Here is an 18,104-nt window from a genome sequence, read left to right on the forward strand (position 1 = left end):
AACCCTGTCTCAAAAAACAAAAAACAAACAAACAAACAAAAAAGCTAGGTATGCATGACATGATAGAAACAAAGTCTTATATAGCCAATGATAAGAAACACTTGTAGGTTATAACTTTCTATAGAATGTTGCTGGGTGGTGGTGGCGCACACCTTTAATCCCAGCCAAGTGAATCTTTGTGAGTTCAAGGACAAGCTGGTCAAAGCTACAGAGAAACCCTGTTTCAAAAAACAAAAAATAAATAAATAAATAAAAAATAAAAAGAAAGAAAGAAGAATTTAAGTGAAGACTGTACCTTTATCTCCTGGCACTCAGGCTCTAATAATCACACAGAAACTATATTAACTATAATACTGCATGGCCAATGGTTTAGGTGTACTCCTACCTAGTTCTTATATCTTATATTGACCCATTTCTATTAATCTGTGTATCTCCGTGAGGCTGTGTCTTACTGGGAAGGTTCTAGCATCTTTCTCCTTTGGCAACAACATGGCATCTCCTTGACTCCACCTTCTTTCTCCCTGCATTCAGTTTAGTTTTCCTGCCTAGCTCTGTTCTGCCCTACCATAGGCCAAAGTAGCTTCTCTATTAACCAATGGTAATAAAACATATTCACAGCATAGAGAGGGGAATCCCACATCAATAGAAGCCTGTAACACACATCAGTTAATCAGTATATCTAGAAGAGTATTTTATTTCTCCCATCTAGATGGCATTGGGTACATTCAAGATGGGATGTCCATATACAATACCTTCCTCCCCTCCCCCTGCCCATTTTAAACTTAAAAGGCTCAAGGAGCCCTCCTTCAGCTCCAGCCTCCCAGGTGCTGAGAATACAGAAATACCAGATTGCCCAGCTGTCAACTGTTCTTTTGGTTTTTTTTTTTTTCTTTTTGGAGGCAGGGTCTATCTGTGTATTCCAAGCTGTCCTGGAACTAACTGTGTAGACCAGGCCAGCCTCTGCCTCAGTGCTGGGATTATAGATGTGTACCACTATGCTCAAAATAGTTTTTATCTCCCTAGGCAAACTAGGTCTCTAACAGCTGCTCTGGAGCTGCTACCAGGCAGACAACAGTAATCTTGCAGGCAGTTTAGCTTGTATCCGATGAAGCTACCTGTGCTGCTCGGGAGACTGGGGTCTGACCCTTTAAATCGATTTGAAGGATAAGAAAATGTCTGGTTGACAACTTTCTGGAAGCATTGCTAATCATTTACTTATTTAGCTCAGATTGTAAAGCCATACTGGGAATAAATGTGATTGAATTAAGGAAAAAAGAAACTATTCAGGATCAAAATATACTCAGTGATCCCTGTAAGAAGTAGCATTTATGAGCATTTTTGATGCTGAGAGAGTTTGGCCTCAGCAGTAAAAATGTGGATCTATGTGCCTTCGGGAGGCCAGAGTTTCGAGCCCGCCGGGCTGTGGCTCAGCTGCGAGTGGCGCGCGGCAGCGGGACTCGAGGTCTGAGGGAGACCCAGAGGAACAGGACATTTGGAGGCAGAGGACTTGCCTTTTCATTTGCTAATTCTGTGAGTTGGGAACATAGATGCAAAGTGTCAGCACTGAGGATTTGGCTAACACTAGCTTTGTTTATTTTCCTCCCCACTGAATCTTTGGTTACCCAGAAGTCATCAAGCAGTGTGGTTGCATACCAGAACAAGGAAGTGCTAGGAGTAGCACAGTTGATGCTAACCTGATGGCCACCTGAGAGCTGATGAATGAAGAAATTAAGATACATATTTAGAAAACTTTAAGAAAAAAAAAAGAGCCGGGCAGTGGTGGCGCATGCCTTTAAAACCAGCAGGCGGATCTCTGTGAGTTCAAGACCAGCCTGGTCTACAGAGCTAGTTCCAGGACAGGCTCCAAAACCACAGAGAAACCCTGTCTCGAAAAACCAAAAAAAAAAAAGATGTGGATCTATCTATAGAGCATCTTCTTAGATCACTTTGGGAATCTACAGGAACCAGATATTTCCCAGGCAGTGACAGTATGTGATGAGAAGCCACCCTAGTCATATATAATCTATGTCCTTGGGAGGCGGTAGATTGACTGAACCGAACAGTGAATAGCAAAGCTAAGATTTTCTCCTGCTCCAGGACAGATGGTTAGAAAGTTCTTCTCTTGTAGTGCGCTTTCAGCTGTGTGAAAGGAAGACTGTAAGATGCTGTGCTGCTGGGTGATTGAGCTGCTTTTTAATAGTCTGTATCTTGAAGCTGCTAACAATTTTGTGGTTTGTCGTAGCTGTGGGAGGTAGTTCTCCCTTTTGTTAAAGAAGGGTGTTTCTGGTGATGAATAGAGCTTTATGATACATTATTCTAGAAAGAATCTAGTGATTTAATAATACAGCTGGAAATATGAGCAGATTCTGTAGCTGACAGCATATAAAGTGCCAAGAGAACTCAGAATTCATCTTAAATTGCTTTAGAACCGAACTCGGGTGAATATCAAAATAATTATGCTGAGGAAAATTGCCTAGACAGTGTGATTTTATTTCTGTGAAATTCTAGAAAATGCATGTGGCTACTTGTATCTAGAAAATACAGTTTAATTTGAAGTGATGGGAAGCAGACCACATCTGGCCAGGGGTGGTGGAGAGAGAGGGAGAGCTATGAAGTTAAGAAGATAAGAAAAGAAAGCTGGGTGTGGTTAATACACACTTTTAAACCCAGGACTCAGAGGCAGAGGCAGTACGATCTCTCTGAGTTCAAGGCCTGGTCTACAGGCCCAGGACAGCCAGGGCCAAAGAGAAACCCTGCCTCAAAACAAATATAAATAAATAAATAAATAAAATTAGTTAAATGATAAAATAAAAGAAATTAATCCAAAGGTGGTGTTTACCAGAGGAATTTTTTCTAGGTTGTAGGGAAACTACTGACTCTCTGTGTGTGTGCGTGAGTGTGTGTGTGTGTGTGTGTGTGTGTGTGTGTGTGTGTGTGTGTGTGTGTGAAGCTGTACCTCTCATCTGTTGCCTTTGGTGTTTCTCAGGAGCCCATAGAAACTGCTGTGTCCTCTGCAGAACATGTCTAACAGTCACACTACTCAGGAGACTCTGGAGATAATGAAAGAATCAGAAAAAAAACTGGTGGAAGAATCTGTAAGCAAAAACAAATTTATAACTAAAACTCCAAGTAAGGAAGAAGTTGAGAAAGAGGGTGAAGATACTGGTTTGCGCCAGGAGACACAGGTAAGGCGTGAGTGTGTGCTGTTTGTAGTCCTTTAGCTTGAAGAGAAGTAGAAAATGGGTTGGAATCTATCGATTTCTGGTATGAGCTCTCCAGAAACTTAACCCAGAGCCAGGCGTAGTCTTGCTCCATTGTGTCCTGCTTTGCTTTTGGTTGCTGTGATAAAACGTTTAACAAAAACGTTGGGGAGGAAAGGGTTAATTTCAGCGGACAGGTTACAGTTTATTGTTGAGGGAGCCTCCAGCAGTGCCTCAAGCAGAAACCATGGACTTGTGAAAGAAGGCTGCTTACTGACTCTTTCAGTGTCGTTCTTGTACAGCCCAGGCCTGCCTGTCTAGAGACGGCACGGTCCACAGTGGACTGGGCCCTCCTCTGCCTCAAGCCCACCTTTAATCATAGCAAAGCTATGACAGAGGCAAATGGATCTCTTGAGTTTGAGGCCATTATGATCTACATAGAGAGTTTTAGACAGTCATAGTGAACAAGACAGAACAAAACAAACAAAATTAAAGAAAAAGAAGAAAGGAAAATTTCTCAGTTGGCAACGGGTCAGCTGATGAAGGTAATTCTTCAGTTGATGTCCTTGTCCCAAGTGACTCTAGGTCTGAGTCAAGCTGGTGCCTACTGTGACAGACAGCTTACAGTCCCTTAGGAAGCGAGTCCAGGCTCGTCCTTGGCTGTCTAGCAAGTTCAGGGTCAGGCTACCTGAAACCTTGTCTTTCAAAAGGAAAAGAAAACCACCCTGTATAAAGAGTCCATGATGAAATCAAAAGAAGACAACGAAATCTCAATCTGTTTGGACCTGAGTTCACCGACTCTTAGTATATTTGCTGCATTTTCCTCTAATTCGAAGCTGTACCTTTGCTGTACACGAGGAAGCTCCCCAACTTTCTTGAGGCATATCATTCAATACTCATCTTAATATAATTTGGATTGCTTCCTTGTACACAAAAAAGGAATAGTTTCTAAAGTGGTTTCAGAAAGTAGCATAACCAACTATAAACTTTATATAGGTACAAAAATTAAAAATGGCCAGCACAGCATCCCCTTACATCAAAGCAGGCTTCCAGGTGTTCTTCTGAGTCTCCTCAGGCAGACCCATTCTTCCCTTCTCTTCAGATCCAGGAGGACACTTCCCACCCCAGTGGGCCTGAGCATACATCTAAGTAGCCTTGTTTAGTTTGCTTTCCTGCTAGAGACAGCTGGTCACATGTTTATTGTTGGTAGTAGCACAGGCTGCTTCGGTGCAGTTCGGCAGCATTGTCCTGCCCTTTGGTGCTGTCTGAAGCCTATCTGAGGTTCTGACTGCCAAGCTTTCTTCTGTCAAAGGCACATTGAGCTCAGTGCTGGGAACCTGGTGGGAAGAAGGGAGAAGTATAGAAGGGGATGTGGGAGAGGGTCTGTCTTCCCTTTTCTTTATTAATATGGCAAGTTTAAGCTGGCAGAGCCCGTGGTCCTGGAGCTCCTGGCACCATTGTTTGCCATTATCAACATGGCATCCTCTACTTTAGTGCTTCTCAACCTTCCTAATACTGCAACCCTTTAATACAGTTCCTCATGTTGTGGTGACCCCCAACCACAAAACTATTTTGTTGCTACTTCATGATTGTAATTTTGCTACTGTTATGAATATTAATATAAATATCTGTTATGCAGGAGATCTGATAGCAGCCCCAAAGGTGTTGTGACCCACAGGTTGAGAACTACTGCTCTACCTCAAAGGGAGGGGATCTACTGCATTTCTGGCAGCATCCCCAAGCAATGAGAAGATACAGAAGATACGGGTGTTATCTCCACCAGTTAATTACTCTGCAGCTTAGATTTGCAACTAAAAAGCAGACCCCCACTGAGATACACAGTGCACTCTCCTGGGCCAGGCCATTGGGGTGGCTGTACTCCACTGAGCACAAGGGGCAACCTACACTTGGATTTTTTATTTATTTGCTTATTTATGTTTAGTGTTTTTTGTTGTTTGGTTTTGTGTTTTGGACAGAGTTTCTCTGTGTAGCTCTGACTGTCCTGCAACTCACTCTGCAGACCAGGCTGGCCTCAGACTCATATCCATCTGCCTCTGGCTCCTGAGTGCTAGAATTAAAGGCGTGTGCCACCACTGCCCGGACTATTTTTAGTGCTTTTAAAACAGGATTTCATGTAGTTCAAGCTGACCTTCAAACTTGATATGTAGTCAAGTCTAAGCTTGAAGTTCACCCTTCAAAGTGCTAGGATTTCAGCTGTGTGCTGCTACCATGCCCAGAACCATCTTGATATACAGTTAGATATATGGATTGACAGATACAGATATAGCTAGATGGTAGTGTTTTGTCTATGTGTTTGTCCTTATACTGTACTGTGTCTTCAGAGGCCAGAAGACTCTAGGACTGGAGTTAAACATAGTTGTTAGTGTCCATGTCCATGCTGGAAACCGAACCACACCTGTATTCCCAGCATTTAAAAGGCAGAGACAGGAGGGTCAGGCTGGCCTGTCCAGGCTACGTATGACACTGCCTTAAACCAAACAAAAAGTTGCACATAAACACATTTACCAAGTCATAAGAGGCTGGTGAAATGGTTCAGTGGTTAAAGGCATTTGCCACAAAGCTGGTCTACAGAGTGAGTTCCAGGACAGTCACAGAAAGATACTGGGCTGGCCTTGAAGTCACAGCAGTTCGCCTGCCTCTGCCTGGAATTAAAGGCTTGTAGCACCATGCCCAGTGTATTCAGATTCTGAGCCTTGTCTAGCTAGCCTGTTAAAGAGCTCTTTTCTTTGTGGTTACTCTAGTTTTCTTCTGTTACACAAGCTCAGTTTTTGTGAATCCTTTGTTTCATGCCCAAGGATGAGATTAGTCTTTTATTATAAGTCTGCAAAATAAACATTAACTCTATCAAAAGCCTGATTAAAACTGGAATTTCAGTTTAGAAGGTCTAGAAACTCAAAGCATAATTTTTCAAGACAACCTTATTCACATAGGCCTTGCCTCTTTTAAATATTAAAGCAACAGCAACATAAAGGGACAAATTAAAGTTCGACAACTCCCTAAGACACTTGTTCTCCAGCTGTCTGCTCTTCTATTGTTAGTTCCCTGTTAGTTTGCCAGATCTGTGTCCTGGATACTTTTCTCTCTGTTTTCTTATATGTGTCGATGGTCATTCCCCACCCATCCTTCCAGAGTATGTGGAGACAGTTTGAAACAGTTCCAAATGTACTCCAGCCTCCACTGATACCAAGAATAAATCTTAAATATGCAGGACAGATACGTGATGAGTGTTTAATTATATGCTGTCAAGATTACATGAAAGATAATAATTAAATGAACTATTAGATCTGAGTTATTTGTTTTTAGGAGACAATTATCTTTTGAACTCCTGTTGTGTGTACTTCTTAAAGATAGACAGTAAAGAAAGAGCATTTTAGGTTTTAAATTTCCTAGGAGGTACTCTTCTTGTTAAAAAAATATCTGTATCTTGATATACAAATAGTTTGTAGGGTTGAAGACCTGCTCCCCTTCTCACCTGACTCCTTTTGCTCCCACCAGAGGAGGTGGAGCTACTACCATCTGTTGGAACTCTTGTTCCTTTTCCAGAGTCTTTGCTCTTGTCTACACACCCTGGATCCCTTAGCAGTTCCTTAGGACGCCCTCTGTCCTCTTCTGGTTTTCAACCATGTTCTTTCAGCAGCAATGAAAACACTTCCTCTCCTCCTGCTTCTCTCTCCCCTCTTTCTTCTGTGGTCTTCCCAGTGAACTGACTGGTGCTGTCAAAGAAGTCCTTGTTGTGAGTTGAAGCCGAAAAGTTTAAAAGAGAAGAGGCTTTTTTATTTGGGCCATGTAACATGTATTTTGGGAATTGGTTATTGGAATTCAGAACAGATTTTACAGGGAGATTTAATGGTACAAAATGAGGGTTCTGAGATTCTTTTTAGAATGGGTAAGCTATTATGTTAACACATACTCAAGTGTGCTGTATTAATAACCAGCTGAGGATGGCCTCTTAATTGGACTTTCTGCCTTTATATTTATAATCCCTTTGGGTTCATCTGTTCTGCTGCTTTAGAAAAATGATTGTGAAATAAGGAACTGATTATATTAATTCTCTTCAAGCTTTCTGTGTATCTTACTACTTGAGGCTAGGTCTCATATTCTTCATCATATGACTTAGCCCTTTAGCTCCAGCCATTACTTCTAGCATTTTGTGCTTCAGTATTATCTGTTTCAGAAATGAGAGTTGAAAAGTTCGAGGAAAGTGTGATTGTGTATATGCCTTCTCTGCCTGGTGCCTGATATTTGTTAGGCTTTAACCTGGGTTTGCTTCATTATGGGAAGTAGATGCATATATTATTAGTAGAGATAGACACTTATACAAGTTGAAGGGCAGTTTAGCAGCACTTTAGAAAGATTGTAAAATGGACCATTGATCTACTGTGTTAATGGATAGACTCAAAAACATGGTCACTGTTTGTACTAGTAAAAATTAGAAACATCCTAATAATATATAATTAAAGGGGTTGGTAAAAAAATAAACTGTAGCATAGCCACACAATGGAAAAAACAAAAACCAATATATATTCTGTGGAATGATATCTGTGAAAGTTAGTTTAATCATAAAGTTCAGAGTAGTGTATATAATTGATTTTTTTTCAGTATATATATTTATAGTAAGCTTAAATATATATATACATATATATGTGTGTGTATATATATATCTACAAGTCCATAGATAAATTTAAAAGAAATTCAGTACTGATAGACTATTGAGGAAGGAACCTGGTCAAGTATTTGTGGGGAAAATATGAAAGTACTCAGTATTTAACTGTTATACCTTTCGAATGTTCGTGCCGTTTGTAAGTTTACCTCCTCGAAAGGGCAGAAATACTGCTCTGTGTTGTGGACTGCCCATCCTCCCTGTTGCAGGAGGCCTCTCCACTGACTAGTTTTCCCAGCATTTCTTACCCTCACCCACCATCCCATTTCTCCACTTTATGCTGTGGCAGAGTTGTTTAACTTGTAAAGAGGACAAAAGAAAGAGAAATCCTTACCTCACCAACACCATGCTGATATTCTGCCTCTGTCTTGTCTGACCTCCCCCATCTTCCAGCCTCAGGTTTTTTTTTACCCTAACCCTTCCTCAAAGCCCCATGATGACTTCTCACATGCTCAGAAATCTTAGCAGGTACTTACTTGTTTGTTACCTCCACACCTGCCTCCAGCATCATCCTTCCTCTTCCTCGGCTGATGCCATACTCCACATCCACGTTCTCTCCTCTTTGTTTTGGAGTGCTTATCCCTGTCTCCCATCTTCTTTGTTTTTTATCCTGTCTTATACCACATTCCTTACCCAGAGAGGCTACTAGACCACCACTGGAAAGCTTAGAACTAGGAGAATTCTCGTTTTAGAAGGGAAGCATTGCTCAGGAGGCAGAGGCATCTTAGTTTACATGATGGGTTCTAGTACAGCCAGGGCCATGTAGAGACCCTGTCTCATAAAAACAAACCAAAAATGGGCCAGGGGGATACATAGGGAAGGAAGACTCTCCATTTCATTTCTGCAACTACAGGGACAGATGTTCTGGGTATATCAACTCGGAACTCTAGATGTGTTGTCCTAGAAATATGTTACTGGCCAGGACATGGCTCAGCAGGCAAAAGTGCTCTAATTTTGATCTCTGAAAGCCACATGGTAGAAGAACACAGACAACTCCTGTAAGTTGTCCACTTGCTGCCACTACATGTCATGGTGCTCATGTACACACACCACACACAGTAAAATGTAATTTTAAAAAACGTTATTGGGGCTGGAGAGACAGACAACTTAGCAGTTAAGAGCAGTGGCTGATTTTCCAGGACCCAGGTTTGATTCTCAGAACCCACATTGCAGCCCACAAATGTCTTCAGTTCTAGTTTCAAGGGATCTGATGCCCTTTCCTGGTGTCCATGCATACTACACACACATGTGGTGCACAGACATACATGCAGGCAAAACACTTTTACACATAAAAAAATCAAATTAAAACATTTTAAGAAATAAGAATGTTATACCTGGGTATAGTTTGCACACACCTATAATTCCATTGCTTGGGAGGTTGAGGCAGGAGGAGTGAAATTCTAGGGTAGATTAGACTACTTAGTGGGACCCTGTCAAAAAAGAAATGGAGGGAGGGAGCTAGCGACATAGCTCACTTAGTAGAGCACCTGACCAGCATGCACATAGTTCTGAGTTTGATCTCCAGTGCTACGTAAGCCAGGCATGTTAATGGATGCCGGTAGTTCAAGACCAGCCTAGGGTACATGAGACCCTGTCTCAAAATGAGAGAAAGACACTGAGGAATCATATTTTATTTCCATTATGGATTAAATAGACTTCTGTGAGCAAGCTTACAAGAAAAAACATTTCATGCTCTGGCAGTGCATACAGTCAGGAGAGGATTCCATGATTTGTCTAAGACTTTCATCAATATACAAAATAACCTAGGAAATTATTTTCATTTTATTCTTTGTTTCATGGTGAATGGTGCTTTGAAAGTAGAGGGGGATACAAGATCAATTCTGTATGGAGTTAGAATTGAGCAATAACCACGCCAAGTGATTTTCACCATAGTATAATGACAGTTAACACCAGTTAATAATGAGTATGCTGTTGCTGATGTTAATGTGCATTGCTTAGAAGGATTGATCTCCCCACCTTTCCTGTTTTTTTTTAATCCTTTTCTAACAGAGGCGGACATCCAGCCATGGTCATGCCAGGAAAAGAGCCAAGGTGAGAGCTCTTCTTCCACCTCTTACTTTCTAACTTCATTTGTTACACATTTCGTAAGCGTGTCTTTTGGTGGTATCTGGGTTCTCAGATTACATACAGGCAGAGCGTTCTTGCCTGCCTTTTATATCTCAGTCATGAGCGTCCATCACACACTGTGTGAACATAGTTGTATGTACTTTTTTGTTTGTTTTTCTAGACAAGGTTTCTCTGTTTGTAGCCCTGGCTGTCCTGGAACTTGCTCTGTAGACCAGGCTGGCCTGGAACTCAGCACGGATCTGCCTGCCTCTGCCTCCCTTAAGGCACACACCATCACCACTTTAATGTTGCATGCATATTTACATACATTTCCTACTGAAAAGTCTGTCTCTTTTCGCTCCTATTCAGGTCTAGTCTATATCTGAACCTGAAACAATGCCTGAAAAGACTCCATGGAGCCTGAGGGTATTTGGTATTGTTTATACTGATTTCTCTGCTCACTCCTGGCTTCCCTAGGAGAATGGTTGTCTGTATGAGTTTTAATATTTACAAAATTCTCCTCCAGGACAGCTAGAGGTACATAGTTAGATCCTTTAAAAAAGAACAACAGTACTACTTATTAGGAACTGCAAGTAATGGAATCTAAGAAGGTATTTTCTAAATATTCACCAAAGGAATATATATGAACTGTATTTTTGATGTTTGTTATGTTTTTCAGTCTAATTCCAAGCTCAAGTTGGTACGCAGTCTCGCAGTGTGTGAGGAATCCTCCACTCCATTTACTGATGGGCCACTAGATGCCCAGGTAGGTCTTTTACAACCTGAGTATGGCACATTCTCAGCCTGGCAGTTGTCGGGTAAAACATAAGAGCAATTACAATGTGGACATCGGACCTTGAAATCAAGGAAGAAAGTATGTTGTTTTGAGACAGGGTCTTACATATCTCAAGTGGGTCTTACATATCTCAAGTAGCCTCAAACTCTTTATGTAGCCAGAGATGACTTTGATACTCCAGCCCCTACCACTACCTCCTGCGTGTTAGAATTACAGACCTGCACCACCAAGACTTGCTTGAAAGGATACTTTAAAGAAAAGCTCTTTGGGACTGAAGAGATACGTCAGTGAATAAAAGCACTGGCTGCTTTCTAGAGGATCCTGTTTAGATTCCCAGCATCCACATGACAACTCACACCTGTCTGTAGCTCCAGTTCCTGAGATTATGACACCCTCACACAGACATACATGTAGGCAAAACACCAATGTACATAAAATAGAAATAAATCATAAAAGGAAAGAAAAGCTCTTGTGGTATTACATGGTGACAGTGGGCAGTGTGAGTCTTGGTATCTTGCTCATGTGGCAGACAACGCAGGGCTGAAAAGTTTTCTGCCACACCCTTCCACTTCAGTGATCTACCTATTACCATCCAGTTCTTTTTCTTTTTTTTTTCTTTTGGTTTTTTTAGACAGGGTACCTCTGTGTAGTCCTGGCTATCTTGGAACTCACTGTGTAGACCAGGCTGGCCTTGAACTCACAGAGATCCACCTGCCTCTGCCTCCCAAGTGCTGAGATGAAAGGCACACACCGTCATTGCTTGGCTTGCCTTCCAGTTCTTACAAGTATAGCCAGTGCAGCTTCATCTGTAATGTCCGACAGGAAAAGGTTGCCCTCTGCACACTTGGTGGAACGAAAATCCAACGTAATTAACAACATACACTCTTCTATAAGATTAAGTTTGGCATAACAGGATATTAACATGTATAAGAATGAAAATAGACCCATATCTATAACCATGCACAAAACTCAAGTCCAAGTGGATCAAAGACCTCAACATAAAGCCAGCCACACTGAACCTTATAGAAGAGAAAGTGTGAAGTACACTTGAACGCACTGACACAGGGAACTACTTCCTAAATATAACTCCCGTAGCACAGACACTTAGAGAAACAATTAATAAATGGGATCTCCTGAAACTGAAAAGCTTCTGTAAAGCAAAGGGCACGGTCAACAAGACAAAACAACAGCCAACAGAATGGGAAAAGATCTTCACTAACCCCACATCAGACAGAAGTCTCATCTCCAAAATATACAAAGAACTCAAGAAATTGGACACCAAAAGATCACATAATCCAATAAAAAAAAAAATGGAGTACAGACCTAAACAGAGAACTCTCAACAGAGGAATCTAAAATGGATGAAAGACACTAAAGGAAATGTTCAACATCCTTAGTCATCAGAGAAATGCAAATCAAAACAACTCTGAGATTCCATCTTACACCTGTAAGAATGGCCAAGATCAAAAACACTGATGACAACTTATGCTGGAGAGGTTGTGGGGAAAACGGAACACTCCTACATTGCTGGTGGGAATGCAAGCTGGTACAACCCCTTTGGATGTCAGTGTGGTGATTTCTCAGAAAATTAGGAAACAACCTTCCTCAAGACCCAGTGATACCACTTTTGGGTATATATCCAAAGGATGTTCAATTATGCCGCAGGACATGTGCTCAACTATGTTCATAGCAGCTTTGTTTGTCATAGCCAGAACCTGAAAACAACCTAAATGCCCCTCGACCAAAGAATGGATAAGAAAAATGTGGTACATCTACACAATGGAGTACTACACAGCAGAAAAAATAACGATAGCTTGAATTTTGCAGGAAAATGGATGGAACTAGAAAACATTATTTTGAGTGAGGTAACCCAGACACAGAAATTATCACATGTACTCACTCATAGGTGGTTTTTAAACATAAAGCAAAGAAAGCCAGCCTACAGACCACAATCCCAGAGAACTTAGACCACAATGCGGATACTAAGAGAGACTTACATAGATCTAATCTACATGGGAAGTAGAAAGTAAAAAAAGACAGGATCTTCTGAGTAAATTGGGAGCATAGGGACCTTGGGGGAGGGTTAAAGGGGGGGGGGTCGAGAGGCAGGGAGGGGAGCAGAGAAAAATGTAGAGCTCAATAAATATCAATAAAAAAAGAAAAAGATTAAGTTTGAGCTGGAAAGATGACTCAGTGGGTCTTTCAGGGCTCTCTACTGCTGTGAAGAGACACCATGACCACAGCTAAGGAAAGCATTTAATTGCAGCTTGCTTACAGTTTCAGAGGTTTAATCCGTTGTCATCTTGGTGGGGAGCATGGCATAGCTGAGAGTTCTACATCCAAATCCAAAGGCAGCAAGAAGAGAGAGCCACTGGGCCTGTCGTGGGCTTTTGAGACCTCAGCGCCCACTCCCAGATACTTCTTTCAACAAGGCCACACCTCCTACTCTTTTCAAATAGTGCTTCTCCCTGGCCACTAAACATTCAAATATATAAGCCTATGGTGTTCATTTTTATTCAAACCACCATAGTGGCTAAAGCCTTGGAATGCAAAGACTTCATATGCCCAGTGTGAATTTTCCTATGGTGAGATAAGAGGCAACGACTGAAAAATTGCCGGAAGCTAAACACTAGATAGTTAGCATGGACACATCACTACACACAAGAAAGCATGTCTCAAGCAAGGGTCTCTGACCTCTGGAAATAAGACTTTTATTTTAGGCCACCAGCTTATAAAATATGACACAGTGACATATTAATTATGAAAACTCGACCAATAGTTTAGACTTGTTTCTGACTAGCTCTTAAAACTTAAAGTAACCTGTTTCTATTAACTTATATGCTGTGACATAACTCATGGCTTGTCAGCTCATCTCTGCATCTGAGTGCTGACTCCTGGCATCTCCATCCTTCTTCCCAGTGTCCTCTATACCTGGATATGCTTCCTAGCTGTTGGCCATTTACCCTTTTACTAAACCAATAACAGTAACACATCTTCACAGTGTACAAAAAGATTATTCCGCCGGGCGGTGGTGGTGCACGCCTTTAATCCCAGCACTCGGGAGGCAGAGGCAGGCGGATCTCTGTCAGTTCGAGGCCAGCCTGGTCTACAAGAACTAGTTCCAGGACAGGAACCAAAAAGCTACAGAGAAACCCTGTCTCGAAAAATCCAAAAAAAGAAAAAAGAAAAAAAAAACAAAAAGATTATTCCACAAGAGACCTACACAAGTATATTGTGGCACACACATGCCCATACTGAAACACAAACACTCCTTTGTGTGCACATACACACATAAAGGTTTTAAAAAAAGAAGGAAAGGAAAGATAAAGCTGCCGTCCTGAGATTTGCTTCTATTGTTATTTTGGGGGATTTAAAAAAGAGTTTTTAAAAAAATATTTATTAGCCGGGCGGTGGTGGTGCACGCCTTTAATCCCAGCACTTGGGAGGCAGAGGCAGGCGGATCTCTGTGAGTTCGAGACCAGCCTGGTCTACAAGAGCTAGTTCCAGGACAGGCTCCAAAACCACAGAGAAACCCTGTCTCGTAAAACCAAAAAAAAAAAAAAAAAAAAAAAAAGGAAAAAAAAATATTTATTAGCTGGGCGGTGGTGGCTCACACCTTCAATCTTAATCCCAGCACTCAGGAGCAGAGGCAGTTGCATCTCTGTGAGTTTGAGGCCCCTGGTCTACAGAGCAAATTCCAGGACAGCCATAGCTACACAGAGAAACTCTGTCTCGAAAAACAAAAAAAAAACAAAGCAAAACAAAAAACAAAGTTTATTTTATGTGTGTGAATGTTTTGCCTGAATATATGTCTGTGCATCATGTCCATGCCCACAGAGGTCAGAAGAGGACATCAGATCCCCAGGATCTGGAGTTGCAGATAGTTGTGAGCCACCATATGTGTGCTGGGAATGAACCCAGGTTCTTGCCAGACCAACAAGTGCTCTTAATTAAGCTGAACCATTTTTAGCACACCCAGCAAAGGGTTTACATCTTTTACCTTCTTTGATTATGTGTCACTTTCTTTTATTTAAGGACATTATTCATTTGCACATCAGCTGTCCATCTGACAAGGAGGAAGAAAAGTCCACAAAAGATGTCTCTGAAAAGGAAGACAAGGACAAAAGCAAAGAAAAGGTCCCAAGGAAGATGCTGTCCAGAGGTGAGGACTGTACCTCTCATCCAGCTTAGCACCTGAGCCACAGTGTGCTCTGTCTCTCTACATTTCTTTTTTTCAGGGGAAAGGTATTTTATTTTGTTTTTGTTTTGGGAGACTGTAGTCCTTGCTTATTGCTGCCCAGGGGGCCTGCCTCCATCAGCACAGGGCTCAAAGGGAAATCCACAACACCTGCCTGTACTAGGATTTTTTTTTATCTGAGGAGGGTTAAGGGAAAAAGACATTCACACTCTCTTAATGGTTTCCTTCTTTATTCTCTATTCTTCTATATTCTTTCTACTGTATACTTTTTTCTGTAGCGTACATACCCAAACTTTTTCAAGCAATATAGGAATTACAATGTATTTACCTTCTATTTTTCAAGTGAATGATTACAATGAATACAAGTTTAAAACTGCATGTTTTCCATATCCCTTAATATAATTAAACATTTTACCTACTACAGGTGAAAAAGAAATTATCACAAGAACCCCTGCACCTTCATACCCAAGCAGCTTGTTATAGATTAACCTTGTAGGCAGACAAGATAGTCTTCTCAGTCAGGTCTTTCACTGGCAGACTGTGTTTTGCAGTTACATAGAAAGGGCCAATTACTTTATTACTTATCTTATAAGGAATCCTAAAGGAATCACAAATCTAAACTTTTATATATGAAAAAGAATTAGTCAGCTCTACTTTAAACCTTTAGGGTACATACCCACTCATCAGTAGGAGATTAAGAGCGGACATGGGGATAAGGAATTAATCATCGCCTATGGTCATCAACAAATCTTCGCAAGAAAAGTGCATCAGCTAGTAATAATTGGGGTGCTTTTTTTTTTGTTGTTCCCTGACCTTAACGAGTTCCTCATTCAACTATGTGCCTCTCTAAAACTTAGATTGTCTTCTTGGGTTTTTTTTTTTAACTTCAAAACTATTTGACAAAAACATTTTAGTCTAATATTTCCTTTTTGAAATTCAGCTTCTATTTTTAAAGATCAATTTATTGTATATACAATATTCTGCCTGCATGTATGCCTGCAGGCCAGAAGAGGGCACCATATCTTATTACAAATGGTTGTGAGCCACCATGTGTTTGCTGGGAATTTAACTCAGGACCTCTGGAAGAGCAGCCAGTGCTCTTATCCTCTGAGCCATCTCTCCAGCCCTTAGTCTAATATTTTCAAAGCTTTGTTTCAGCTATCAATGCACTCCGAAAACTGTGAACACATCTCCCAACATTAAGGTTAAAAGAATTTAAGCTAGCTGGGCTACCAAGACTTAATTGTTTTTCTTTTCTTTTTTGGTTTTTCGAGACAGAGTTTTTCTGTAACTTTGGAGCCTATCCTGGAACTTGCTCTGTAGACCAGGCTGACCTCGAACTCATAGAGATCCTCTTGTTTCTGCCCCCCGAGTGCTGGGATTAAAGATGTATACCAACACCCGCGCCCCCAGGCTCAGCTGTTTTTCTTAATCATTAACCTAAGCCACAGACTATACAGCTCCTCAACAGAAACTCATGTGTTCTAGCTGTGTGGCACTTCCTTGTTTTATTTTTTAGCATCAAAACTATTTAAACTAACATTATTATTATCAATTAAACAGTACAGTTTAAGAAGGAACCGTCTTCATAATAACCCACAGGTAAAAATGTCCAGTAGATCAGGATGTTTCCATGAGAAATACACTACACTGTAGGCAGTGGGGATCCCCCCACACCCATTCACACCATGCAGATATCAGAGAAAGACGGCAAACATGTAAACGCACAGTAGAAGCAAAAGACATTCTGGAGTCTGTGGTCTCAGGGCCCTGCCTATCAGGGATTCACCGCTTGGTGGGCTGACACCCTGAAGTCAGTTGCCACCTGCCACTCCCCCTACTCGGCCACTGGCATTGGATTCACTGTGTAGACCAGGCTGGTCTTGAACTCATAGAGATCGGCCTGCCTCTGCCTCCTAGTGCTGAGTTAAAGATGCCTGGCATCTTCAGTTTTTTTATTCAAAAATTACATTTATTTTGTGTGCATGGATGTTTTCTCTGAGTGTATATCTGTGCACCATGTGCACACTTGGTACCCAAGTAGGCCAGAAGAGGGTGCCAGTTCTTTAGGGTTAGATACAGAGAGTAATGAGCCACCATGTAGCACTGGAAATCAAACCCAGGTCATCTGGACGGGCATGCAGTGCTCTTAACTGTTGAGCTGTCTCTCCAGCTCCTTCTCTCTTAAATTTTGAGCCAGGGTCTCATGTAGCTTAGCCTGGCCTATAACTTGCTCTGTGGATGAAGATGACCTTTAATTTATGATCTCTCTGCCTTTACTTCCTGGATCCTGGGATTATGGTATGTGCCACTATGCCTGGCTGTAATGTGGTGCTAGAGACAGAATTCATGGCTCTGCGTGCTGGGCTAGCACTCCACCACTGTACTAAACTCCAGTTATCTTTTACTTTTTATTTTGAGACAGAATCTCACCAAGTTTCCTTTGAACTTGGTGTGTAGTAGAGGCAGGCCTTGGGTTTTCCTGCCTCAGCCTCCTGAGCATCTAGGATTACAAATCTACAATTTTTTCTTTTCGTCGTGACACCTTGGCACCGACTAGTTTTACTGGCCCAGCAGTTCCTGCTAACTTGGTTGCTTGAGGGAGCAATTAACTAGGTTAATTAACCTCTATGCTCCTTTAATGAACTTGCCTCAGTTCTTACACAGAACAGACACTGCCCAGGATAAGGCAGCATTGTCAGTTGTGGTTTTGGTTATGCTCTGAGATAGATGATGGTACGGATAATCATGATAGCGGTCTTCCAGATAACCTTTACATGTTGGTTTGGGGGTGGTGCAGTGTTTTGTTTGTTTAGATGCAGGGTCTCATGTAATTTGGGCTGGCCTGAACATCTAATCCTTCTGCCTTCATCTCCTGAGTACTGGGATTACCATACTCTATGTTAAGTGGTGCTCAGGATCAAACCCAGGGCTTCATATGTGTTAAAATGAGCCCTTTACCAACTACACCTCCAGCCCTGATAAATGTTTTATAGTATAGATAAACTTCTACTTATTAGACTCTGGCTTTAAACTTTGGGGTGGTAGCAAAAAGACAGAGTCTATAAAAACTATCACATGGCTATGTGGGTAACAGTGTTTACAGTGCAGGTCAGTGTAGCATGAGGGGTCCTGTTTGCTTGTTTGTTGTTGGGGTTTTTGT

The 18,104-nt window shown here is 41.5% G+C and overlaps 1 protein-coding gene across 27 annotated transcripts in view; it reads left to right on the forward strand.

The window, feature by feature from the left end:
• The window catches only part of R3hdm2 (R3H domain containing 2), a 122,898-nt gene that overhangs the window by 55,998 nt on the left and 48,796 nt on the right, over positions 1-18,104 (forward strand). For all 27 annotated transcript variants that reach the window (XM_075954839.1, XM_075954831.1, XM_075954843.1 and 24 more), the window contains 4 exons: positions 2,987-3,185; positions 9,892-9,933; positions 10,628-10,714; positions 14,779-14,905. In XM_075954839.1, coding sequence (XP_075810954.1) covers positions 3,021-3,185; positions 9,892-9,933; positions 10,628-10,714; positions 14,779-14,905 — 421 coding nt within the window. In that variant the 5' untranslated portion in view covers positions 2,987-3,020. The remainder of the gene's footprint in view (positions 1-2,986; positions 3,186-9,891; positions 9,934-10,627; positions 10,715-14,778; positions 14,906-18,104) is intronic.

This window comes from Microtus pennsylvanicus, chromosome 20 (genome assembly GCF_037038515.1).
Source record: "Microtus pennsylvanicus isolate mMicPen1 chromosome 20, mMicPen1.hap1, whole genome shotgun sequence".
Taxonomy (NCBI): domain Eukaryota; kingdom Metazoa; phylum Chordata; class Mammalia; order Rodentia; family Cricetidae; genus Microtus; species Microtus pennsylvanicus.